The 27936-nt window shown below is 41.0% G+C and overlaps 1 protein-coding gene across 5 annotated transcripts in view; it reads left to right on the top strand.

Annotated features, from left to right (window-relative positions):
* The window catches only part of LOC147105722 (voltage-dependent calcium channel subunit alpha-2/delta-1-like), an 856467-nt gene extending 845216 nt beyond the window's left edge, over positions 1–11251 (top strand). For 4 of the 5 annotated variants that reach the window (XM_086010352.1, XM_086010355.1, XM_086010354.1 and 1 more), the window contains one exon: positions 9–11251. In XM_086010352.1, coding sequence (XP_085866478.1) covers positions 9–125 — 117 coding nt within the window. In that variant the 3' untranslated portion in view covers positions 126–11251. The remainder of the gene's footprint in view (positions 1–8) is intronic. The other variant, XM_086010358.1, reaches the window with a different exon arrangement.
* The last annotated feature ends 16685 nt before the right edge of the window (positions 11252–27936 follow it).

A 27936-nucleotide genomic window follows, 5' to 3' on the forward strand; every position in this document is an offset into this window, starting at 1 on the left:
GACAACAGGAAGATGATTCTGAGTGTGGCGGTGGCTCTGGCCTGAGCCCATCCTTATGGTCAATGATAGGGATTCAGCTTGTTCTGCTCTGGCTGCTAAGTAGTGCCAGACCTTTTCCATCATGACCGCAGAGAACGGACACCCATCTCCGCTTTCTAGACCCACCACACTGTAGCCCTGGATTAAACTAGGGAAACCTTTGTCCCCAGGCAGTAGAAGACTGACCATGTCCATATCCTGGTGTATCACTGTGTGAAAGCTTCATTGTTGACTCTCCATATGAAGAATGGTTAAAGTGCTCCATTGACAAGTTTTTAAAAAAATGTAACAGTCATACAATGGTAGCAAATTGGATTGTCAGTACTGAAACCTGCCAGGCAACCTATGGGAACGCTAATGCATTTATACAAAGAAACAATTCATAAAAAATATCCTAGATTTGCTTATCATCAGGTTCATATTTTGTTTAGCTTTCTTGAATTAAGATGAAGGGTATGCTTTGTTCATGGCTTACATTGGCTGACTGTGGCTCATTTTAACACCATTTAATTGAGCTAGTAACATACAGGCACGACCAACTGTCCTATTGGTATAAGACACCAGAAAGCTTAAACATTACCATGTTGGATACCAACCAGTAATTGCAACCATTTTAAGAGTTTGAGACACCAACACCCACTGCTTATTCTGTGGCTTATGCTATTACACATTATCGTTAGCTATTCTGTTACCAAAGGATGCCTGTTCCCCTCTTCTTCCACCTCATTAAGCCATAACTCTATGCCTGATGCCCTTCATGTTTGCTGAAGCAAATGCATAATGATTGTTGTACCCCACACAAGAAATAGTGCTAAGGCTTGTGAATGAAAAAGCTGTCATTGTGGCGATTGAGTTTTGGACACTGATGCTTTTTTTTGCATGAAGATGCTGCTACTGTTTTCTCTTTTTGTTTTAATGTAGGAGTATAGTTAATGTGCAAGGGCGACTGAGTGAACCAAATGTTGTTGATGTGGAATTTAGATAATATGATGTAATATAACTGTTTCACTTATAACAACTAAATATTGTCAAACATACCTCTCTCAAAGTGCAGTGAACAGGTTGAAAGGATGGGAATTATACTCAAATGCCATTTCAAGATTTAGATTTTATATTTTAAATGGATGGGATTGAGCCAAGAGCTCCACGTTACTACCATAGCACAATCTACTTCTGTGCAATGTCTGTAATATATGAGAAATAGGAGTTGTACAAGTCATTTAATTGAGTTACAGGAAAGTTCCCAAAGTATTTGAAATGCAACAAAGGAAATTTGAATTTAATACCAAACAGTTAAAGCTGATGTTTGGTAGACAATTGATTCTACAGCAAAATTATATAACATAATGCCTGATAATTGATTGATTAAAGGCATGCAATTAGGATTTCATATCACAGCTAAGTAGTAAATGTATTTACTAACAAATTGTGATGTGATATTAGGCAACCCAAGGCATTATATGACGACAAAACACAAAAAGGTGTGCATTATAGTTGAATAGTGTTTTGAGGTAACCACCTTCACTTTATATTTCAGCCTGTCTTAGTGCGCAGCATTTATTGGTTGTGCATAAGTCTTTTATTTATTTTTAAGAGAATCATCCTCTGGTCTTGATCATAAATGGATGTAACTCCAAGTATTTAAACTAAATTGGAATGATTGTTCTGTCAACATCAGCCCTCTGGGGCTAAAGAGAGGGTGGAAATTTTCCTAAAAAACAATTAAAATGACTAAAGAATTTAAACTGCATCAGTAAAAAAAAATCAAGATGGCAGCAGATCATTGCAACTTTTTGGTTGTTTCGGCCATCTAACGGAAGTGCACCATAATGAGTTTGCAAGATCAGTTCAGTATTTCAAAATATGTAAGTAATCAGATGTTAATGTGTGTGGAAACAGTATTTAAAATGTTTTGGATAAGATGAGGATAGTTTTGCTGTATGGCTGACTGTAATCTTTTTGGGTAAGAGTTTCAATTGAGAGTCTGTCAGTCATGGTACCAAATTCAGTGGATTCTACAGCTTTTGTATCAGTGACCCTTTTGCCAGCAGGATTTAAATTGTTAGCTTTCATTGATGCAGTGTCAGATTAGTAGAAGAGTTCATTCATCTCGATTTTTTTTTTTTAAAAGGCCAGAAAAATTGTCCAATGCACTACTGAATATGTAGTGCCCCGTGCTTGTGACTTAGAGGTATGCCATGCAAAAGCACACAATTGATTTGAGGCTTGCCAAAGTGTTGCGGAGGCATGTGACAAATCCATTACCTCACAATCAGGGTGCCATTCTGCCCTCGTGAGAGTGAGTCCACCTTCAAGAACTTTTCAGGAATTGAAAAACATGGCGAATGCTATCAGTGTTTGACAGCATCATCACAATGCAAATATAACACTACAGGTTCATCAGTGGACTACAGATACTATTCTACTTGCGACCTGACCTAGACATCCCAAAGGCCCAGATCACTTGTGGATTAGCATGCATAGCTCATGTCTGTCCAGGCAGTATTATCCTTTGTGCACATATTCAGTTGGTGCTTTTACTTACAGTGTGACACTGATGCAGAATTCACTAGCAAACCACCAGTATATCACAAACAGCAGGTACAAATAAAAAAACCCAGCCCCACTTTAATATTTGTCTCTCCTCTTTTCAGTCTCCTTGTAACATATACCATTCCCTGATTGATGGGGCAGACAGGCAGACAGCCTCCTTGCGCTGGTGATGCCTCTTTGTGACCACCATTAACAGGCACACATGCGCAATCTCAGTTAACTCACCCTCCATTTCCTTTCTGCCCCAGTGGAGTTGCGTCTTGCCTCCTCGTGGGGCTCTCCCTAAGTGTGTACTGTATAAATGTTTAATGCAAGTCTACTCTGCTGAAATGATTGATACTAGTGTAAGATCATAGGCGGCATACTCCGATTTAAATGCTGTCATAACATGGCTAACTATCTGTATTCTGGCCAACTTACTGCTGCTAGGGTTTGCAAATAGATATAAAGAGAGAGCATGTGAGAGAAGCTATGTTGTGGCAGTAACTTCACAGCGTACAGCTATGAGCAGCAATGAAATTTAAGACCATGCATCTTGCATTGAAAATGTTGTTCATCAATGAGCTTCTAGTCTGTTTGTTAATCTTGGTGTCACATTTCTGTGATTATGTCATTAATATTTTAAGAATTTAAAAATAATGCATATTTCATTTGTTATTTTGGAATTTCTCCATATTACCATGTCATTTTAAGGTTGGTTTGTATTTAAATATTAATGAGGAAACTTCACCCAAAATGTTAAAAACTGTGGAGAAAAATTCAGACTTCTGTGCTTTTTCCGTTCAATAACTTGCATTGTGTTACTGTAAATCATGTATATTATATCGTCCTGAACACTGAGCCAATTTGGTTTGAAGATTCTGGGAAACCAATGTTGCCCACAAGCTTCAAGAATTGAACTGAGCACATTTTTGCAAAAGTATTTTGCTGCCATCCAGTACGAACATCCTCGGCTCACAAATTCTTATGCACATGTTCATTGCCAAATGGAAATTTTAACAAAAGATAAAGGAAACAATTAACACTGTTCATCGCCAACCTACAGATGCACGGATTTTCCAAAGGAATTGACCCACTTTAGGTTTAGGTTTTACTCATCTTTTGCAGGAAGCTTAATAGGATATATCCTGCTACGTTTCAAAAAGGAGTGGAAATTATAAATCAAGGCTGCTTATCGCCCTCCGCTGCACGCAGTTAGTCAATTGGGTAGAATTCTACAGCTTGTTGGCTGGGGTTGGCCTGTTGATTTAATATAAGGAAATAGTAGATTACAGATACATCTGCAAAAAATTACAAGGAGTGGTTTGATTTTTGCTTTTGTCTTATTACGTGTTTGAAATGAGTTTGAAGCAATGGGTTCATATGTAAATGTTTTACAGATCTTATTTTTGATAGCTGTGATCCTGCAAAGTTAATTGAATCCAGCCGAGAGCCTGATGTTAAGGGTCTGAATCAATATGTGCTAAAGATATTGCTTCAGAGCAATTGTAGTGGCTATCACGATTGATGTAATCCTCTGAGCTCTGATCAGAATGAATGTATAGGCCATTTCAGATATTGTGTAGTCAATCTGTGATGACAAAAGGGTCACTCAATACAAATGTGAAGCACTTAAATTAGTTGGGTGCAATGATTCTGATTGGTTGTTAATGGTTCAAATTCAGTAAAATAATTATTTTCTTATTCACAGTGTGACCCTTAGTACTGAGAATATATATTTTTCATGCTGTGAGCCTTCATCCTCTTAGTCATCATTTTTGGTTGTTTTTCACTGGTGTCATGTTGGAGGAACCGTTTTTAACATCTGTAGCATTTTTAGCGCCGTGATCGGGGACAGCTTTGAGTTACGCTGCCTTTACACACAACACTCTCAACTAGGTGAAACAAAACTCTGCACAGAATTAAAACACTGCACGGTACTCTGCTCATTGGCCTCAGAGTGCCAGTGACATTTCTAATAATAGAAAACAGCTGATGGGGCAGCCGATTCTTTTCTAACCTTGGAAGCTTAAAGGTGGGCCATTGGGCCACCTGGGCACATCTTAAACTGCAATTAAACTTCAACTAATGCAAAGCCAAGCTAATGTAAGACGACCTCCTCAAGATGGTCTCACACCCAATGGCAAACATTAAATTGACACTGGTCCGCTTGCAGTTATATTGTAGTTGATGCAGATTGTGTCACCTGCTTCACTTTGTGAGAACTACAAGCAGGAGGTGGGCAAACGGAATGATAAACTCCTTCATCATTCTGCTTCCTGCTGCTCCACAAATCAACATGACGGATATTTATAGAAAGCTGATATTCTTCAGTCCAGTTCCAGAGAGCCCAACAATATGCCTGGGGTAAAAGTAGGCTGGTTGCCACCTTTTGCCCAATCCAAAACCAGACTGGGTTAATTCATGTTTATTTTCACTTTGTCTCTTCAAATTTCTCTGCGAGACTCTTGTCAACCTACCCTGCGATCAGGCTGCAGTACTGAAGCTTATTGGCTCGTTCATGTTTAATGGTTAATTGTGGTCAGTTTTGTTAGTAGGCACCTTGGTAACTTTAGCGATAAGATAGTGTTCCCAAGAAAACCATTGGTTACCTATGTAATTATAATATTAGCTCATTAACTAAACAAAAACTTAATTTTACAAAAAAAATACTGTCCTTGTTACATTCTTTCAGATCCATTTTTGACTAATTACTTGGAATAAATCCTCCCACAATTTGCAAGTCACTAGTAAAATACTTTGAAGTATCTATAAGGAAGTGAATCAGTTTTTGCTGAGCCTGCTTCTGTATATCACTTGCTGGGGACATACTTAGTTAAAAAATAATAACATTTTAAATTAAATAACATTCACTTGTTTCAATATGTAATAATATCTTTAAATGATCAAACATTAGGATATATCTGTTTCCACAATGGTGATTCCAGGGAGCCATTTTAGTTCAAAGACAAATTGGAATCATTTACTATCGAGACAAACGTTAAGCTTGCACAACTTAATGCAATGAATAGATATACAGATCTCGCAGAGAGTCAGCTTCTAGAAAAAATTTTCTAAAAGAAAGTGCATATGTGTACAAGTTATAAACAAAGGAGGGGGTGCTTGGAGTGATTAGAATTGAGCCACTAAGTCATTCCTGTTAATATTGAAGTTCATCCTCATGTTGACGAGGAGACCACCTGGGTTACCACAATCATGGGTTTCACAGGTACTTACAGCTGGCTCTAACAGAATGCACACGACTCAGGGCAGGTGAGGAGAGCATACAAAGGACAATGAACAGATACTGAAAAAATACATAAGACATGGGGGGAAGGCTCATATAACCTCACGGGATGCTAAGATCTGCCAGTACACTTCACAAATTCTTGGGCTGTAAGTCGAGGATCCTTGTCTTAAATTAGTTTCTCCGGTAGACCAGAGGTGAAAAACAACTCGTAACGCATTAGTAGTGGTAGTACTGTCAGTTATAACTGGCATAGGAATGATGCCAGCCCACTTAGATCTAACATCCACCAATATAAGAAAATTCTCATTCATAATAAAGCCAGCAAAACCAATGTGATCTTATTGTCATTGTTTTGAGGATCAAATCCAGGGATTAGCTGGGCTTGTAATATGCAGCACCTCATCCTTCGACTGGACTCAACATTGAGTTCAACAATTTCAGGCTATAACACCCCCACACCCCCCCCCCCATTTTTTCAGGCGGCAGCTGTTGATGATTCTGCCATCCCCATTTGCAACATTTAACCACTCCTGAGTTCAATCCTAGCACAGACTATGCCTTCAGTTCTTTCCTCCCCTCCCCCCCTTTCCCTGCCTCTGCACCTGCTTAAAACCTGTTACATCTCCAACTTTTACCAGTTCTGACAAAGGGTCACAGACCTGAAACGTTGACTCTGTTTCTCTCTCCACGGATGCTGCCTGGCCTGCTGAGTGTTTCCAGCATTTTCTGTTGCTATTTGTAATATACTTAGTTTGATGGTGATAGCAAGATAATCGATTTCATATACCTGATCAGTATGTTGTTAACTTGCCCACCAAACATAGAAACATAGAAGATAGGAGCAGGAGTAGGCCATTCGACCCCTCGAGCCTGCTCCGCCATTCAATGCGATCATGGCTAATCACCCAAATTCATTACCCTGTCCCTGCTTTCTCCCCATATCCCTTGATTCCTTTAGCTTCAAGAAATATATCCAACTCCTTCTTGAATATATTTAATGAATTGGCCTCAACTGCCTTCTGTGGTAGAGAATTCCACAGGTTCACCACTCTCTGGGTGAAGAAATTCCTCCTCATCTCTGTCCTAAATGGCTTACCCCTTATCTTTAGACTGTGACCCCTGGTTCTGGACTCCCCGGCCATCGGGAACATCCTTCCTGCATCTAGTCTGTCTAGTCCTGTTAGAATTTTATAAGTTTCAATGAGATCCCCTCAAGGACATGTGCCCTTGCCAAGGTTTTCATGTCTACAATACCAAGTGGTTTTATAATCACCAAGTTCTAATATTTCTATTTGGTTTTAGTACCGGAACAATGAGTGTTGTCTATTTGAGTGTTCCATCTTTATGGTTACTCTTTGTCCTTTCAATCTATTCGGCTCATCATAAAGTTTGCTTTTTAAAGCTTATGGTAGAGATCTTGATTTAAAGAATATTGGTGTGAGTTTTTTTTTAACTCTTGTAGTCTGCACTACATACAGCTCTCAGTATGTCATTAAAACACTGCACCCTCCTGTAGTAACTATTTGCCTCTGCTGGATCTTTTCTGATCTTAATTTTCTGCCAGTATAGCTGTATAGAAGACGATTGTTTCTTCCAAATATAGCCAGACCCTTTTCTTGAACAAGAAGCAAAGTTAAGACTGCCATTTGGTCTTCATATGTCACATATGTCAATCTTACCAATGTCAGGTTTGTCTATCTCAGATCTGACTTTAAAATGGCTGTTATATCTTGGAGTGTTACATTCTTTTACAAAAGGCTCCTCCTGTAAAATGGATAATGAAGCACCAATGCATAATTCCACTGCCAAAGTGTTATTCTCTTGTTTGTAGTTGAATAATAATTTCACCGTTTGATTCGGATTTCCCTGGTTTGAGACAAATTGGTTACTAATTTTTAGATGATGTCGTCAGATTCCGCCCCTTCCCCTCTTCTAATGGTAAGAATGTTTGCTTCACTGGGACTGATTCTCTATTTAGCTTATAAGGTTTTGCTTTTGTCTTTCCTTTGAACCCTCCTTTCTCAGAGTGTCCTGTAAGTTTTGACATTCTCAGTTATACTGGAACATTTTCCACTGATATGTCCAATCTCATTACATAGATGACACCAGTAACAACAAGAATCTGCATTCTGATTTAATTTCCGACAATGAACAAGTTCCCTTTGGGGTTCCATAATCCTCATGTTTACTGCAACCTGTTGTAGGAACACACTTGCGTGTCTATTTACACTCTCTCCACACTTGAGGCATTTTTTACTTTTAAATTAGCTTCCTCTGAAAGTTTCTTTTCAGAATTGAATTTAAGTGAGCCCGCATACCAATCTGTCCAAGAGCTGCTTCTAAAGTGCAATAAATTAGCAGTTTTTGGGTAGTCCTCTCAATTCTGTCAGAAACTAATGCTCCTTTGGTTTTTCTAATATGTACAATGTTCAGAAATTAGCCCTTTGAAATAAAGTGTTCCTTCATCAGTTTGCCAATTTATTTTTCACATTTACTTTAATCAGGGCAACTAAATATCTCCTCAAACTTTTAATTTGACTCCTACAAACAAGAAAGTAGTGTGTTTCCTCAATGGCCTTTCGTGTTGACCTGTTTCAACTGCTGATCATCATCTCTGTAAAGAAATATTTCCTGACATCTGTCCTAAGTTTGATTTTCACAACCCTGCACCTTGTCCTGTGGCCCTAGCAAAGTAAAAACTACAGGAAAAGACCAGCTGGTCCATCGAGTCTGTCCAGTACAGTCATGTTGTAGCTGAGCATCATCGTCCCCAAAGCTCCCACTCACCAGAAGCCAAGTAATCACCTGGGAACGACAAAAAACAGATTTAAAAAATAACCTAGACCAATTCATGGAAAAATATCACAAAGGTGATCAGGATGAGTTCCAAGAGACCACAGTGACCATGAGGCATATCACCAACACTTACTCTTTGTATGCAGTGCTATCAGCTACAGTCAGGAACACCTCCAGCTTTCTTTTTAACACTTGCACTGAATCCACACTCACTGCATGAGTCGGTACTTTGTTTCAAAGGCTGATGACCTCTGCGAAAAGAAGAACCTTCTAACATCCAAGCTAGTTCTATGCTTATGTAACTTAGACGCATGTCCCCTGGTTCTCCCTAACCTATCTAATTCATATCGTCTATCCACATGGACACAGCCTAGTTCTTCCTTATTTTAAATATCTCAATCAAATCTCCCTGAAGCACTGTTTTCTAGAGTAAGAACAGCTTGCTCTCTAAGCCTATTGTACTGAGTAAGGGCTTTTAAGCTAGGTATTACGCTAGTGGCTCTTCTCTGAATCTTTACCAGCACTTCCATATCATCCACCAAGTGCGTCGACCAAAACTGGACACAGTATTCTAGATGAGGCCAAACCAAGATCTTGTACAAGGACGCTATAATACTTTTTGTTTTATATTGGATTATCCTAGTGAAACGTGCAAAAACATTTGTTTTACTTTCATTATAGCCTCACAGCACTGGTAGAGAACGTTTTAGAGACTTGTACTATGACACCTAGGTCTCTTTCTCATTTAACAGACTTTAGTTCAGGACCCTGCATGGCATACACATGCATGGCATTAGCCCTCCCCATGTTTATCTACATTCAGTGTCATCTTCCAGATGCGTGACCATCTCCCCATCACATCTAGATCTAATTGTAGTCATTTTTTAGCCAAGGTTCTAACAGTTGCACAAATCTTTGTGCCATCCACGAACCCGTGAACAGTTCTCCCAATGCCTTCATCCAGATCTTTAATATAGATTATGAAAAGCAGCAGTCCTAACACAGATCCTGTGGGACTCCACTAGTAACCGGTTTCCATCGAGAAGCACTGTAATTAATAATAACCCTCTGCCTATGAAAAAAGCAGCCGTTTTCCTATCCAACCCAGTATCTGTCCTCCAATCCCACAAAACTCTATCTCATAAAGCAACTTTGTGTGGCACCTTGTCAAAAGCTTTTTGAAAACCAAGTATACAATGTCAATATCCTGCTCAGAAAATTCAACCAGGTTAGTGAGATATGACTTCTTTTTCCAGAAGTCATGTTGAGAGTATCTAATAACCTCTTTTTTGTTCAGGTGGTCATACAGTGATCTCTAATGTTCCCTTCTAGTAACTTGCCTATAACTGAAGTCAAGCCAATGGGCCTCTAACTTTCCAGTTGTGACTGGTTGCCCTTTTTGAATATTGGCATGACATGAGCCTCCCTCCAGTCCATGGGAACAATCCCTGATTCTTGAGCTGTTAAAAGGGCATTTTTAGCACATCCTAAAGTATTGTTAAGATTTATGTTCTCTGTCCTGATAAGCATCGTATAAAATACTATGAGGTTCTCCTCTGAGATAACTTTCTTCAAAGCTGAAATATGCTACTTTATGAAGTTATTCTGCTTAGTTCATCCCTCTAATATTGGGGATCAATCTGGTTGACTTTGTCAACCATTACCTCAAGAGATTTGGATGAGTCCCTTGTACCTTGGCAACCAAAACTGTATTGTACACTCCAAGCGATGCCTGAATTGAGCACTGTACAACTAGCACATGACTTCTCAGGATTTGAACTTAACTGACATGGCAATAGAACCCGATATCCTGTTGGTTTTGTTTACTTCCCCATCACACGGTGAACAATGGATGAACTAACATCCCATAAAGCATAATTAATAAAGTATTAATGTCCTTTAATAAGATTACAAAGATAGAACTGTGAATAGGAAAATAAATAGACAGTGATCATTTTACTGATTATTCATTCAAAAGCCATGACTTAAGAATAATTGGAATTCAAAAAAACAGAATTGTTGCATCCACAACACTGCCAGTTAGTGGACAGGTTGGTTTTTAATACATTTTCAATGAAGCAGCTTTAGTTATGATTGAGCTGTGAAGTTTCAAAGTCCCTAGTACATGTACAATTTGATGTTGATTTTTTTTTAAAGCTTAAGCTGGTAGATAAAATGGTGAAAAGCATTGCTGCCATTTGTGTGTGTTTATATGAGGTTTATATAGCTTTTTTTCAAAATCATCTAGCCCTGTAGCCTTACTGGGTTGCAAGTTGCAAAGCTGTTTTACAATGTGAATGAAGGGAATTGTGCTGTTGTTGACCATAGTACAGAGTGTCCAGATCCTGCTTCAATGGATTGTTTTATTTATGGTCGCAGATGGTTCAATGTGTGCTCTTGCAGAAGGTTCTCGCTGCTCTCTGCAGGTCGAGGCCCTCTCCCTTTTTCTTCTTGTGCTTTCTGAACGTTTTGTGGAACTTGACAAGCCTGAAAGAAATTTTGTATAAATTTGTACAATACTGTTTAAAAAAAAAAAAAGTTTATAATCTTAGAAATGTTGTGTTACTTTATTCTTGTGCAAATATATTCAGAATAAAAGATTTATCAGTTAAATCATTAAACTGTTTCACCATGCTGAGTTTGTGAAGCTTTGTTATTGTATGAATGAACTGTTTTGAGAAATGGAGACATTTTCTGTATGCTTGAAACCATCAGATTCTATCCATGGAGATGAAAATAATCTTGGTTGTGTCAAAAATTATAAATTTAGCATTAAAGAAAAAGAAAGATTTGCATTTATGTAGCACTTTATCTTAAAGGCAGCCAATGCACTTCACATAATGGGGACTTGTAAGAAAGGTACTGCAATAATCATGGGCGATTTTAATCTTCATATAGATTGAACAAATCAAATTATCAAGGGTAGCCTTGAGGACAAGTTCATAGAGTGTATTCAGGATGGTTTCTTAGAACAATACCAACCAGGGAACAGGCTATTTTAGATCTGGTAATGTGTAATGAGACAGGATTAATTAATGATCTCATAGTAAAGGATCCTCTAGGGAAGAGTGACCATAGCATGATAGAATTTCAAATTCAGTTTGAGGGTGAGAAGCTTGGGTCTGAAACTCGTGTCCTAAACTTAAATAAAGGCAATTACAAAGTATGAAGACAGAGTTGGCTAAAGTGGATTGGAAAATAGATTAAAGAGTAAGACAGTAGATAAGTAGTGGCAGACATTTATGGAGATATTTCATAATTCTCAGCAAAGGTTTATTCCAGTGAGAATGAAAGACTCTAAGAGAAGGATGAACCATCCGTGGCTAACTAAGGAAGTTAAGGATGGTATCAAATTGAAAGAAAAGGCATACAATGTTACAAAGATTAGTGGTAGGCCAGAGGATTGGGAATTTTTTAGAAAGTAGCAAAGGATGACTAATAAAATAATAAAGAGGGAGAAGATAGATTGAGAGTAAACTAGCAAAAAATATAAAAACACAGTAAGAGCTTCTACAGGTATATAAAAATGAGGAGAGTAGCTAAAGTAAACATTGGTCCCTTAGAGGATGAGATTGGGGAATTAATAATGGGAAACAGGGAAATGGCAGAGACTTTGAACAAATATGTTGTATCGGTCTTCATGGTAGAAGACACTAAAAGCATCCCAATAATAATTGATAATCAAGGGACTATAGGGAGGGAGGAACTTCAAACAATCACTATCACTAGAGAAAATGTACTAGTCAAACTAATGGGAATAAAGGCTGACAAGTCCCCTGGACCTGATGGCCTGCGTCCTAGGGTCTTTAAAGAAGTGGCTGCAGAGATAGTGGATGCGTTGGTTATAATCTACCAAAATTCCCTGGATTCTGGAGAAGTCCCAGTGGATTGGAAAACCGCAACTGTAACACCCCTATTCAAGAAAGGAGGGAGACAGAAAGCAGGAAACTATAGGCCAGTTAGCCTAACATCTGTCATTGCAAAAATGCTGGAATCCATTATTAAGGAAGTAATAGCAGGACATTTAGAAAATCATAATACAATCAAGCAGAGTCAACATGGTTTTATGAAAGGTAAATCGTGTTTGACAAATTTACTAGAGTTCTTTGAGGATGTAACGAGCAGGGTGGATCAAGGGGAACCAGTAGATGTCGTGTATTGGATTTCCAGAAGGTGCCACATAAAAGGTTACTGCACAAGATAAGAGCTCACGGGGTTGGGGGTAATATATTTGTAAGGATAGAGGATTGGCTAACGAACAGAAAACAGAGTCAGGATAAATGGGTAATTTTCAGGTTGGCAAACTTTAACGTGGGGTGCTACAGGGATCAATGCTGGGGCCTCAACTATTTACAATCTATATTAATGACTTGGATGAAGGGACCGAGTGTACTGTAGCCAAATTTGCTGATGATACAAAGATAGGTGGGAAAGCAAGTTGTGAGGAGAACACAAAGGCTGCGAATTTTCCTGTCGCTGCAGCTTGGGGGCGGGACAGCTGGGTTCCAATCCCGTCCCCAACGACGTCCGACGCACAGACGCGATTTTGCGTCAATTGGCCTTGTTAAGCCTGCCCTGCAGGCTTGCTGGCCAATTAAGAGAAAACCAGTGTCCGATGAGGTCAGTTGATGACGCATCATCTGTCGGTTTTCTTAAAGGAACCATGCACAACTTTTTTTGACAGCTGATTTTTCAGTGTTTGACAGCATTGAGGTACTGCAAACACTGACGATCACTGTACAAAGGTGAGCCCTTGCACCCAGACTCTCCAGTGACTCCCTCCTTAGGCTAGAACAGCTGGCAGCTGCAGATGAGGTTACAGAAGCGATCTGTCACTGGTGAGAGAGGTTCTCCCAATGAGGTGGGACTACACAAACAATTCAAAACTTGTCACCTACAGAAAAGTCTAAATACATTAAAAATGATTTTCCCAACATTTTCTTAGCTCTGAAATGCACCAGTGTACCATTGGATCCTTTACACCACTTCTGCAGCTGCATCAATGCACAGACATTACAATAGATCCACAGCACGCCACACTTACCTGGCGTGGTGTCCGGATGTCGGGAAGCCCGCAGTAGACCTGCCAAAATTGCAAAAAGCCTCTTAACTGCCTGTTAACAACCTGTTAACAAGCAGTTAAGTGCCTATAATCTTCTTCCCGCCGATCATGTGCAAATCGGGGACCCGACACCTGGGAAAATTGATTGGAGGCGGGTTGATGGCGGGTTTCTGACCTGTCAATCTTTGCAATTTTACCAGATGTCCCGCCTCCAAACCCACCCCGAGTGCTGGCAAAATTCCCCCCAAAGAGTCTGCAAAGGGATATAGATAGGTTAAGTGAGTGGGCAACAATTTGGCAGATTGAGTATAATTTGGGAAAATGTGAGGTTATCCACTTTGGTAGGAAGAATAAAAAAGCAAATTATTATTTAAATGGAGAGAGACTACAGAATGCTGTGGTACAGAGGGATCTGGGGGTCCTCGTACATGAAACACAAAAAGTTAGCATGCGGGTACAGTAAATAATTAAGAAGGCAAATGAAATGTTGGCCCTTACTGCAAAGGGAATGGAGTATATAAGTAGGGAAGTCTTGCTACAACTGTACAGGGTGTTGGTGAGACCACACCTAGAGTACTGCGTACAGTTTTAGTCTCCTTATTTAAGGAAGGATATACTTGCATTGGAGGCAGTTCAGAGAAGGTTCACTAGGTTGATTCCTGAGATGAAGGGGTTGTCTTATGAAGAAAGGTTGAGCAGGTTGGGGCTATACTCATTGGAGTTTAGAAGAATGAGAGGGGATCTTATTGAAACATATAAGTGAAACGATCTAACAGTGATAACTATAGTGTAACGATAGTGAACGGTAAAAGTGGTTTACCACAATAAGATTCTGAGGGGACTTGACAGTGTAGATGCAGAGAGGATGTTTCCCCTCGTGGGGGAATCTAGAACTAGGGGGCATAGTTTCAGAATAAGGGGTCGCCCATTTAAAACAGAGATGAGATGAGAAATTTCTTCTGAGGGTCGTGAAACTTTGGAATTCTTTACCCCAGAGAGCTGTGGAGGTGGAGTCATTGAATATATTCAAGGCGGAGATCGTCAGATTTTTGAGCTACAGAGGAGTCGAGGGTTATGGGAAGTGGTCGGGAAAGTGGAGTTGAGGCCAAAATCAGATCAGCCATGACCTTATCGAATAATGGAGCAGGCTCGAGGGGCCAAATGGCCTACTCCTGCTCCTATTTCTTATGTTCTATCAGTTATGTACAGGTCAGCCATGTTATACACAGCAAGATCCCACAAAAAGCAATGGAGATAAATGACCAGTTAATCTATTTTTGATAGTGTTGGTTGATAGAAGAAAGTTGGCTAGGAGATTGGGAGAACATCCTGCTCTTCTTCATATAGCGCTGTGTGACCATTAATGTACACCTGAACCATCAAAACAGGCAAATATGGTTTTGGTTTAACAACTTAAAGGCTGGCAACTGCAACAGCGCAGCACTCCTTCAGTACTGTATTGATGTGTCAGCCTGGATTATATTAAGAAATTCTGGAGTCCGGCTTGAATCCACAAACGTTAAACTCAAAGATAAAAGCGTTATATACTGAGCCACGGTGACACTAGAATCTGGTTTTAATACAGAACAATCACAACAGGAGCATCCACTTAAAAAATAAAGTCCATTGATTGTTGTGTAAAAATGATTAAGTAGTGACATACTGAAAATACACCAGAGCTAAATGGAAGTTGCATGGCTGACCTTTTTTTTTGGGGGGGGGGGGCGGTGGAGACAAGATAGTCCGACCCGACTAAATGGCCAAGATCATGAGACAACATGGACACAGGCCCAGCAGTAAGCTCCTATGAAATGGATATGGCCCCCTCTCTCCTCATTAGAACTTAGATTTTCTCTCCACTTGTTTATCAAGAATCATATGCTTCCATTGGGCAACTGTTGGAGGATAGGTTTGTAAAAACCACAGATATCTTAATTCCACCATTAGTACTTTAAACCAACAGAAGGGTAATTAAGAGAGATCTGGAGAGGCCCCTGTTTGCTCCTCCGCCGCACCCCCCCCCCCCGCCCCCCTCTCCAGATGCTTGGATGGGATTAGGTCAAATCTCCACTCTGTTGGGTGCTAAATAGAAAGTCTGAAAGAGTGTCTCAGACAGGACTACAATATTGTATTATATTTATTTTATAATAATTTATAGGAACTGGTTGAGATCGGGAGGAGGGGAGAGGGGTTATTGATATAGAATAACAGTTAAAGACTGCAAGATTGTTTCAAAAAATTATTATGGAACAGCAGCGACTTGTAAGAAGTCACAGAATCACAGAATCACAACAGTGCAGATAGAGGCCATTTCGGCCCATCGAGCCTGCACCGACACATATCCCACCCGATCCCCATAACCCCTACACCAACACCAACACATATCCCACCCTACCTCCGTAACCCCACACATTTTAATCCCCCTAACACTAAGGATCAATTTATCATAGCCAATCAACCTAACCTGCACATCTTTGGACTGTGGGAGGAAACCGGAGCACCTGGAGGAAACCCACGCAAACACGGGGAGAATGTGCAAACTCCACACAGACAGTCACCCGAGGCCGGATTCGAACCCGGGTCCCTGGCGCTGTGAGGCGACAGTGCTAACCACTATGCCACCGTGCTGTCAACAGTTTCCATTCATTATGGAGCTCCTGAAGTGGTGATATTTGGAGAGAGGTGAGCTGCAGGGGAAGAAGCCATTTTATTAAGCACTATAAAGGAATGCTGTGCATTCTCAAGGATCTGTGAAAGTCATTTCTACAGTTCAGCCTCTTTCTGCCCAGCTTTATAGGCCTAAGCACTAAGTGGTGAGAAATTACATTTGTTCTGAAATAGCCCAGATGTTGTTATGAAGTCTTATTTTTGGAATGTTACTTAGGGTGAACATCGACTCCAAATCCAAAATAAACTCCTCTGGGGCTAAGGTTTGTTAGTCAGAAAATCTGAATTTTGTTCCAATTTGGATCTCCTGGATTTGGATAAATCTATCATTTAAAAAAAACAAGGAAAAAAGGTTTCCTTTTATTTAAAAAAAAGTGGCAGGAACGTGCAGAGGAACTTTGTTGGTTTCTGTCCTGCACAGGTCATTTTGTAATACCTCACTCTGATGCTAAGTGACAATTTCCTACATAGGCTGTATACAGAAAGAAGGTAGTGCTTTTAGTGAGGGATTTTAGATCTCTCTGTGTGCCCCTTGTCTCTGATTTTAGTTTATTGTGTAAAGATCATGTTTCCTTCCAATTGTTTAGCAGTCTATTATGTATCTAATTCCCTGGCAGTGGGGTATGCTCTGTCCCCAGGCAATATGTTGATTCCCTGGTAGTCTAGTCATATGTTTCCCACATTACAACAGTGACTACACTTCAAAAGTATTTAGTTGGCTGTAAAGCACTTTGGGACATCCTGAGGTCATGAAAACCACTATATAAATGCAAGTCTTTCTTTTCTTTCATAAGTATGAACTACCAAAAAAAAACATTTAATCATTGGAGAGGGTGCAAAGGGGAGCCAATAATATTGATCCCAATTGTGAAGGTAAGGTATGAGGAAAGATTGGAGAAACCTCAGGGCCTAGAGAGAAACTGAGGAATATATAATAGACAATGGGAACACAGAATATTACTTCAAATTAGGGTCAAAAGTCATAAGTTTAAACTAGTGAAAGTTTAATTCAAAACACATATATCATCTGTATTTAAAATGTGATAAATATTGAGAATAATCTGCTGGGTTCAAAGTGCAGCTAGATGCTATAATGAGAGTAATAGAGGGAAGAGCTTTAAATTGTTTTCCACGGTGTTATTTACCCTTTACTTAGTAGATTGTTGCTATAATTTTCTGATGGTGACTATCCAGGGAACGTTTCATCTGCCTTAAATCGCAAATGAATCAGGGCAGTGTTTAGTCATTCATTTATTTCGTTGAGTCAATTAGTTTTCTTAATCTTTCTGTCATGGGCACGTGAGTATTTTAGCAGGAAGTCATTTTTTAATATAAAGCTGGACAGTAGATTAAAGTTTTATTTAAGAAGTTACACTTCCGTTCACTGAAACCCACCCCAGATAGTGAATGTGCAGTCACTTCAGCTCTTTGATGGGCGGTGAGTGCCCGATTCACCGCTGTGCTCGCTGCAGCCTATTCTGATTAGAAGAGCAGCAAAACCTGGAGCAAGTTATCAACAGCGAGAGTGGCGCTTGAGACGGCGACATTTACAGTATGCGTCACTGATCTCTCTGTTGCAGGAAAATCTAGGCCATAATTTTCTAAAATACAAGACACCAGCATAAGGTTCGGACAATCAATTGTAACAGAACAGTTCGGATTGATTCCTGGGATGGCAGGACTGTCGTACGAGGAGAGATTGGGTCGACTAGGCCTGTATTCACTAGAGTTTAGAAGAATGAGAGGGGATCTCATTGAAATGTATAAAATTCTGACAGGGCTAGATAGACTGGATGCAGGGAGGATGTTTCCTCTGGCTGGGGGGTCTAGAACAAGGGGTCACAGTCTCAGGATACGGGGTAGGACATTTAGGATTGAGATGAGGAGAAATTTCTTCACTCAGAGGGTGGTGAACCTGTGGAATTCTCTACCACAGAAGGCTGTGGAGGCCAAGTCACTGAATATATTTAAGAAGGAGATAGACAGATTTCTAGACACAAAAGGCATCAAGGGGTATGGGGAGAGAGTGGGAATATGGTATTGAGATAGAGGATCAGCCATGATCATATTGAATGGCGGAGCAGGCTCGAAGGGCCGAATGGCCTACTCCTGCTCCTATTTTTCTATGTTTCTAAAATTACATTTTCATCCTCAAAAACAACCCTCTGTAAATTCCATTTAATCTCCACAAGAACATACACTTACTTTTCTGGACAGTTTGATGCACGGTTTGGTACATGATATAATGCCTACAAACTATCAGGGAAATAACACAGCCCTAATTTGCATCTGTTTATGTAGCCACGTGGAACTAGAAACAAAACAAAACTTATTACATGCCTGATGACAAATGGCACTCCGAGAAACCACAATAACAGCTGGCATGAGAAGTAGAATGTCACATTGGTTTAGTGGCAGTGAGATTGCTTTGCTTCGGTTGCAGTTAATGTACGTTGTACGGGGCAGTCCAAGAGCTCTACTGTTGATGTGGGTACAAAAGTGGTAAGTGTGATCTATTACAAAAGAAAATATTCTTTACTTTGGAATCCCCCCCTCCCAACAAAAAGAAACTTAGTTCTTAAATTTAGAGAATTTATATGTTCTTCAACCCCTTGGGTGACAGGATTATCTGTTCACTTGGATCCTCTGTTCTGGCTGAGTGCACCTTATGCACGAGTGGCTGTACCTGAGCTGGTTGGCTTAACTCTCCCTTTCCTTGATCTCAAGACAACTTGTACAAGTAAGTGACACACTCATCTCTGCCTGTAACTGACTTGTGTATCTGCACATTCTGACTTGTATGACCATTTACTCGGTGTCTTGAACATACTTTGTACTTGTAAAGGTACCCCTCTACATCTGCCAGGAAGAATTACAACAGAAGACAAAGAGAATCGTCTTCTGACTAAACAACCTCCACACCTTAAATATGCAATTGGCCAATCTGGGTGATGCATGTAACAGAAGAGTTGGTGTCAGTTCTTTCTAACTATCACACAAATGGGCTGGAAGATGTCAAAGTTAATTAGTAATTAGTTTTTTGAATTAGTATTAATTTCCCAGCATTCAGTTGAACGACTGACTCCATTTTGTGTGAGTACCTTTAAGCTGATACTCCATTTTGAGAACATATCTCAGGCAATTTACAGGGCATTTTCCCTACATGGTATGATGGGGGAAATGAGCCACTGAGGGCTGCAGGCTTCATTTTCTGTTGAGGGTTGCAGAGAAATTGTGGCCTGCAACCCTCAGTGGTTCCCTTCACGTCCCTTTCCTCCATCACTCATGCTTGCACCACCCTCATTCCCATTGCATTCCCTACCCATTACCACCACTCCCCTTCCCTTTTCTACCACCAGAAAGAGTGCTCTGGGCCCTACAAAAACAATGTGTGTCTCTGCTGCCCAGGACTCGCCCTCCGACCCACCCCTGCACCCCACCCCCCGCCCTGTGGTCACACCATCCCCCTTACGGACTAACCTTACTGCCAGCCCAGAGGCCTCTGAGCGGCCTGATATTGGGATGCCTGAATCCGGCGAGTTCCATTTAAATCAGGCCAGGGCCTCAAAATGGATCCGGCCTCTTCACTCAGCTCTCCACCGATTGGATGGGATGTCACAATTTCCTCGTGTATACTCCCGGCATGGATCAGAAGTACAGAAGCCAAGAAAATACAGTGCACGGTTAGTGACGTTTGCTGGCTTAAAAAGTCTTTGATAAGGAAAAATTTCTATCAACAAACAAAAATGACATAATAAAATGCGCAAAAGTTCATTGTTTATGCAGTTTCCAAGTTTTTATATATCCTTACATCTCAAACATGATTCCAAAGAAATATTTATGAACTAAATGTTCTTTGTTTTCTTTTCCAGCTCCATCAGAGAAATCACAATTACAGGATCTGCTGTTCACAGGTATTGTTTGTCTGATCAATTCATAATTACATAGATAGCTACATAGAGTTGACAGCACAGGAACAGGCCATTCGACCGAATTGGTCTATGCGAGTCGCCTCCCATCCCACTTCATCTAACCCTGTCAGCATATCTTTCTATTCTTGTCTCCCTCATGTGCTTATCTAGCTTCCCTTTAATCGAAAACAGCATTCATTAATACATTTAAATAAGTGCCAGACTTGCTTGAAACAAGGAAATGGCAGACCAACTAAATACATACTTTGGTTCTGTCTTCACAAAGGAGGACACAAATAACCTCCCAGAGATGTCGGGGAACATAGGGTCTGATGAAAGGGAGGAACTGAAAGAAATCAGTATTTGTAGGGAAATGGTGTTAGGAAAATTGATGGGACTGAAGGCGGATAAATCCCCAGGGCCTGATGGTCTACATCCCAGGGTACTTAAGGAAGTGGCTCTAGAGATAGTAGATGCATTGCTGGTCATCTTCCAGAACTCGATAGACTCTGGAACGGTACCCATGGATTGGAGGGTAGCTAATGTTACCCCACTATTCAAAAAAGGTGGTAGAGAAAAAGCGGGGAATTATAGACCGGTAAGCCTGACATCGGTAGTGGGGAAAATGCTGGAGTCTATTATAAAAGATGTAATAGCAGAGCACTTGGAAAACAATGACAGGATCGGACAAAGTCAACATGGATTTACAAAAGGTAAATCATGCTTGACTAATCTACTGAAATTTTTTGAGGATGTAACTGGTAAAATAGATAAGGGAGAACCAGTGGATGTGGTGTATTTGGACTTTCAGAAGGCTTTCGATAAGGTCCCACATAAGAGATTAGCGTGCAAAATTAAGGCACATGGGATTGGGGGCAAGGTATTGACTTGGATAGAGAACTGGTTGGCGGACAGAAAGCAAAGAGTTGGAATAAACGGGTCGTTTTCCGAGTGGCAGGCAGTGACTAGTGGGGTACCGCAAGGATCGGTCCTAGGACCCCAGCTGTTCACAATATATATTAATGATCTGGACGAGGGAATTGGATGTAATATCTCCAAATTTGCAGACGACACAAAGCTGGGTGGGAGGGTAAGCTGTGAGGAGGATGTCGTGAAACTCCAGTATGATTTGGACAGGTTGGGTGATTGGGCAGAAACATGGCAAATGCACTATAATGTGGATAAATGTGAGGTTATCCACTTTGGTGGCAAAAACAGGAAGGCAGATTATTATTTGAATGGCAATAGATTGGGAGAAGGAGAAGTGCAAAGAGACCTGGGTGTTATTGTGCACCAGTCGCTGAAGGTAAGCATGCAGGTGCAGCAGGCGGTTAAGAAAGCAAATGGTATGTTGGCCTTCGTAGCGAGTGGGTTTGAGTACAGGAACAAGGATCTCTTGCTATAGTTGTACAGGGCCTTGGTGAGACCACACCTTGAGTATTGTGTGCAGTTTTGGTCACCTTACCTGAGGAAGGACGTTCTTGCCATGGAGGGAGTGCAGCAAAGATTCACCAGGCTGATACCTGGGATGGCAGGAATGACGTATGAGGAGAGATTGTGTCGATTGGGCTTATACTCACTGGAGTTTAGAAGATTGAGAGGGGATCTCATCGAAACCTATAAAATTCTGTCAGGTCTGGACAGACTATATGCAGGAAGGATGTTTCGGTAGGCCGGGGAGTCCAGAACCAGGGGTCATAGTCTAAGGATAAGGGTTAAGCCATTTAGGACTGAAATGAGGAGGAACTTCTTCACCCAGAGAGTGGTGAACCTGTGGAATTCTCTGCCACAGAGGGTGGTGGAGGCCAGTTCATTAAATATATTCAAGAGAGAGTTGGATATATTTCTTGAGGCTAAAGGGATCAAGGGATATGGGGAGAAGGCAGGGACAGGGTACTGAATTTGGATGATCAGCCATGATCTCATTGAATGGCAGAGCAGGCTCGAAGGGCCGAATGGCCTACTCCTGCTCCTATCTTCTATGTTTCTATGACGGTTAAATCTCAAGCTTCTTTCAAAGCCTGTTGGAAAAAGCAAAGAAACTCTCAGAAGGTGAAGAGAGAAACCTCTCTACCCTTCAATGTCAATTGACACACAGATTGCATTCTGTTACCTGCATATGCTCAGAATTACACTGCTGTGGCTGAAAGCTCTCTCCAGCTACTGCATGGTTAAAAGGGTAAAAGACCAAGCTTCTGCAAGACAGAGATCTTGAAGTAAAATCTTCAAAGACGATAAGACAATTTATAATTCAGTGGGTAAATGCGATCATGTTACTGTGAAATATTTAACTTTTAATTTTGTTTAAATCCTTATTTTGAATGTTAAAAATTTCAGTTACTGTGAAAGAAATTGTGGATTTCTTTTCCAAAAAGCATTTTGAATGAGTCAATTAGTTCAACATACAATGACAGGCAACTGCTTACATTGAAGGTTCCCATTACAACTGTTTATACAGGTACGTTAAATGTTGAAATAAAAGAGTGATTACAAATTAGGCAAACAGGAAGTAAAATTTGTGAACAGGAAGGATGCATCATGCAATATTTTTGATGTCATATATAGATATTTATAAAATATGCTACCTGAAGTAGAGGTGAATTGAGGAATGTTCAGGCTTACTTGCTTCACAGCTCCATTTTGAACCAGGGCTACTGATTCTCCCGTTTATCACAGCCTGGTTGTCAGATGAGTTAACTGGTTGACTCGTTGAGGAAAAAGACACACAATGTTGTAAAATTTGTGGTTTTAAAAGGAAGGAAGGAGAAAGTGAGGGTGACGTGTGGGCTAATAGATGACTGGCAGTAAACACAAGCCATGTAGTTCTAATTATGTCATTAACTAGCACAGCAAAACTTGGCTAATTTTTCAGCATCAATAGAACTTCAAGATAGAATTTCCCATCTGAAACAAATAGCAAGACAACAGAAAATGCTGGAAACACTCAGCAGGTCAGGCAACACCTGCGAAGAGAGAAAGAGAGTTAAGGTTTCAGATCGATGACCTTTCATCAGAACTGGAATAAGTTAACGATATAATCTGTTTCATCTCTGTCTTTTTCCAGTTCTGATGAAAGGTCATCGACTTTGTTTTTTTCCAGCATTTTCTGTTTTTATATGTTACCCTTTATAATGTGTAGAGATCATTGTTGTGTCTTTAGAACGTGAAGCTTGGAACAAGAAATGGTCATTCAGTCAATTAAGCTTGTCCCTTCTGCAGCCCAATACTTAATTACCTTAATCACTGCCTTGCCTTACCCGAACCAAAATTTCTACAATTTATCTTCTGAGCTCCCATGTATCTCAGTGTAACCTACTTCTTTATAAAGAGTGCTAATTAGTCATTCTTGGTGCCATGCAGTGCCTGAACTTTAAAGAGGACACGTAGAAACTCTACATAATCCATGCAGTTTAGTTTGATAGTTTTTTGGAACCAGACATGGCTCTTTTTGTGCTTTAGGTCATCCTTAACTCTGCTTCATGTCAATTATTTGCTGTTTCCCAACAATGCATCAATTTCCCAATACCAGGCTAACAGGACCCACTTGATGCTAAGAACAGCCTCGTTCCTGCTATTGTACTTATCTTCCGTGTGTCTGGGTAAATCTCCAAGTTAACATGTAAGTCCTATTTTACTGCGCCAAAGAATAAAGGGATATCTTTACTGAAATACTGAAAACAAAATAGAAACTTCATACTGTATTGATTTTTATGATACTGTAAGATCCACTGGAGACAAAACAGCCTAGCTTTTCTTATCAACATTATTTTAACCTCAGCAGTAATCCATTTAAAATTAATGGGTTGGCAGATCAGAAAATCTAGGCTAAGCAATTATAAATTATCTCAGGTCAATAAAAGGGTCAAACTGATGACCAAATGTTGGTTTCCAACAAGGCCTATATTAAATTATCTATTCTATATTGAAACAGTGTGTGTGGTCTCAGGATTACCAAGTTACTGCAACTACAAATATAACATTTAATTACAAATTGGCTGCAATGGGGCAGCACCTAAAGTTACACGACAGCCCTTTGCTCAGTTTTCAGTAATGCACAAGTATCTGTTCCGGGAAAAAATTGCAGTACCAGGCATCCAAAACAAGCACAACCGAGGGGAGCAAATGTATTAAATAGCATATTGTAGTGAAATGGAGCTTCCTAAATTCAAATGATACCATTGAAAGCCCACTCGATTTTCAGTGAATGTCAACACATAGGCGAACAGTCTATAAGGAATTATTGAGAAAGCTTCTCTGGAAACATGAAGGTGGGCAGAAAGAAGCAGCGAATTATTCAAAAATAGCTCTCACAATGTGTCACAGAATGAGAACATGTTAACACTCCCCTTACTGAGGAGGGAAAGGTCCTGCCACCTCCACCCCCAGTGAGGACAAACTTGGCCTTCCACTCTGTCCCCACTGAAGACAAAAATGATTTTATCCCAACTATCAAAGAGAAACTCAGCTTCCCGCTCCCCCAGCATAAATCCCTCCCCCCCCTTCCTCCATTAGGAATAAATCTACGCCATCTGCTGAGCTGAAACTTTCCCTCTACTCCACTTAGAACAACTTTGGGCCCATTCCAGCCCTGTGTGAGCAGGAACTCACCCCAGCCCCCACCCAGTGAGAAATAAATGTCCTCCCCCACCCACTGAAAAACAACTCCTGCTCTTCCAGCCCCTGATCCAGAAGCAACTCAGCACCAACCCCCTCCACGAGCTGAAAATCTATCCTCTGTGTCTCCCCCCCAGCCTCCAACCCCCACCACCCCAAAGGAGATATAATTGAATCCCCTGGCCCAGTGCAGCTCCCCCCTCTCACTGTGAGGAAAATTGGCTTTGACCTATTATGACAAAACCCTACCCCGTCCACCGTTGCCCCCTTTCCTCCATCCCCTGTCTCTCTCCTCTTCCTCTCTTGCTATCTTCTCTCCCCCCCCCCTCTCCCAGTCCACCTCTCCCCTCGCTCCCAATCTCCCTTTCCTCCACTGTGAAGAAATAGGCCCGGCCACATTGTCTTCATTGTGTTCCATTGCTTCCTCTTCTCCCTCCTTCACTTCCTCCCTCCACTTTCCCACTGTCATTCAGAGGAAAGGGAAGCAAGGATAGAAGCAAACAACAGGAAGGAGAAAAGCAAAAGTGGAAGGCAGAGAAATTAAGGGTGTAAATCAAACAGGGCCACATTAAATAATAATTCTAAAAGGACTAAGACTGTTAAAAAAAAAAATAAGCCTGAAGGCTTTGTGTCTTAATGCAAAGAGCATTCATAATAAGGTGGATGAATTAGCTGTGCAAATAGATGTAAACAGATATGATATAATTGGGATTACGGAGACATGGCTCCAGGGTGACCAAGGCTGGGAATTCAACATCCAGGGGAATTCGATATTCAGGAAGGACAGGCAAAAAGGAAAAGGAGGTGGGGTAGCATTGCTGGTTAAAGAGAAGATTAACACAATAGTTATTATGTCCGTGTGTAATTGAGACACGGACTGCAGGAGTGGGTTACAACAGGTCTTTACTGAGTGGAGACAAACTGGAACTAACTATGCAAAGTTACTACACAGGCTTATATACAGGGGTGGTCACTACTGGTACTGCAGTATACAGGGGCTGCAGAATATAGTTCCTTCTGCAAAGTACATACACTACAATTCCTCCCCTTTTAGCTAAACAGTACGTAACATTCGATTAATAATTAAATAACATATTTACAATTACAGTTGTCATATACATTAGCTGAAGTTAAGCAATTATAAGTTCAGTCTTTAAGGAGGCTTCCTGATTCTGTCTGGATAACGCCTCTTTGGGGTATCAGGTTCTTCTGGCAAAGTTGATTCGGAATCAACGTCGTTGTTGGGTTCGTCTGCTTCCAATATTCCCGATTCTGAGGTAGATGCAATTGGTACTTTGGTTTCATCACCAGGTGTATCGGATCGTGGTGTGGAATTGATGTTTTCCAGTGACTCTAGAATCTGGTCAGCATGGCGTTTAACAATGCTCTCTCCAACGTCCACGGTATACATTAGAGGTCCTTGCCGTGTACAGATCGTTCCTGGCTGCCATTTCTCTGTGCGGCAGTCCCGGGCCAAAACTGGTTGACCTAGCTTAAAACTCCTGGTTGGCCTTTCATTCATATTCTGAAACTGCCTGTTCTCCACATCTCTTCTGATGTTTGGCTTAACCAAATCCAAGCGGCATCGTAGTCTTCGATTGAAGAACATCATGGCTGGAGTTTGGTTGGTAACCGCATGTGTCGCATTCCGGTAGGCAAACAAGAAGTTATCCACCTTGTGTTGTAGGGGTATGTCTTCATTACACATTGCCTTGATAGCCTTCTTGAATGTTTGAACGAACCTCTCAGCCAATCCATTGGTGGCTGGATGATATGGGGCGGATGTGTAATGCTTAACACCATTGTTCTTTAAGAACCTCCGGAACTCTTCAGACACAAACTGTGGTCCATTGTCGGAGCAAATCTGTTCAGGCAGCCCATTTCTGGCGAATATGGTTCGTAAGACTGTGATAGTTTTTTCTGTGGTGGTTGAGGACATTTTTATTACCTCTGGCCACTTTGAATGTGCATCCACCGCAATTAAAAACATCGAGTCCATAAATGGACCAGCAAAATCAATGTGCACCCTTTGCCATGGAGATGAGGGCCACTCCCATGGATGTAGAGGGGCTTGTGGTGGGGCGTTTTGGACCTTCTGGCATCCTGTACAGCTCTTGGTCATCTCTTCGATTTCTCTATCGATTCCCGGCCACCACACAAACGCTCTGGCTAAGTTCTTCATTTTTACCCCTCCCAGATGACCCTCATGAAGCTCATTGTGCACTCTATCCTTCAATTTGGGTGGAATTACTACTCTGGATCCACACATCAAGGTTCCTCTGCACACTGACAGCTGTTCTCTTCTCGGCGAGAATGCTGGCAACAGTGGTTTGCCATGTGCTGGCCATCCCTTCACCATTAAATCATAGACCCAGGAGAGTGTCGGGTCATTTCGTGTTTCCTTTTCTATGTTTGCATTCGTCACAGGTAGACATTCGACTATGGTCGAGTGGAATATCTCCACTGGATCCACTGCAGGTGCTTCTTCCACCGTCGGCAATGGTAGGCGCGACAATCCATCAGCATTCCCATGCTGTTTAGTTCCTTTGTACTCAATGTCATATTGGTGTGCCCCTAGGAAAAGGGACCACCTCTGTAGCCATTGTGCTGTCATTATCGGGACGCCCTTCTGAGGGTTGAAAATGGAGACAAGAGGTTGATGATCAGTTAGTAGAGTAAATTTCTGACCGTGCAGGTAGTGATTGAACTTCTTCACCCCCCACACCAGGCTGAGGGCCTCTCTGTCAATCTGGGCGTAGTTACGCTCGGCTGAAGTTAACGAGCGTGACACAAAAGCTATCGGCCTCTCTGAACCATCAAGGAATTTATGTGACAGTACCGCTCCAATGCCGTAGGGAGACGCATCACACGCCAGTCTTATCGGTAGTGCTGGGTTGTAGTGAGCCAATACTTCTCTTGAAGTGATTAGGTCTTTACTCTTCTGAAAGGCCCGCTTACATTCATCGCTCCATTTCCATGCTACTCCAGTTTGTAGCAGGGCGTTCAGTGGGTGCAGAATTGTGGACAAATTCGGCAAAAACTTATGGTAGTAATTCACCAATCTG

This window comes from Somniosus microcephalus, chromosome 17, assembly GCF_052327205.1.
Source record: "Somniosus microcephalus isolate GS21.2 chromosome 17, FLI_Smic_1.0, whole genome shotgun sequence".
Taxonomy (NCBI): domain Eukaryota; kingdom Metazoa; phylum Chordata; class Chondrichthyes; order Squaliformes; family Somniosidae; genus Somniosus; species Somniosus microcephalus.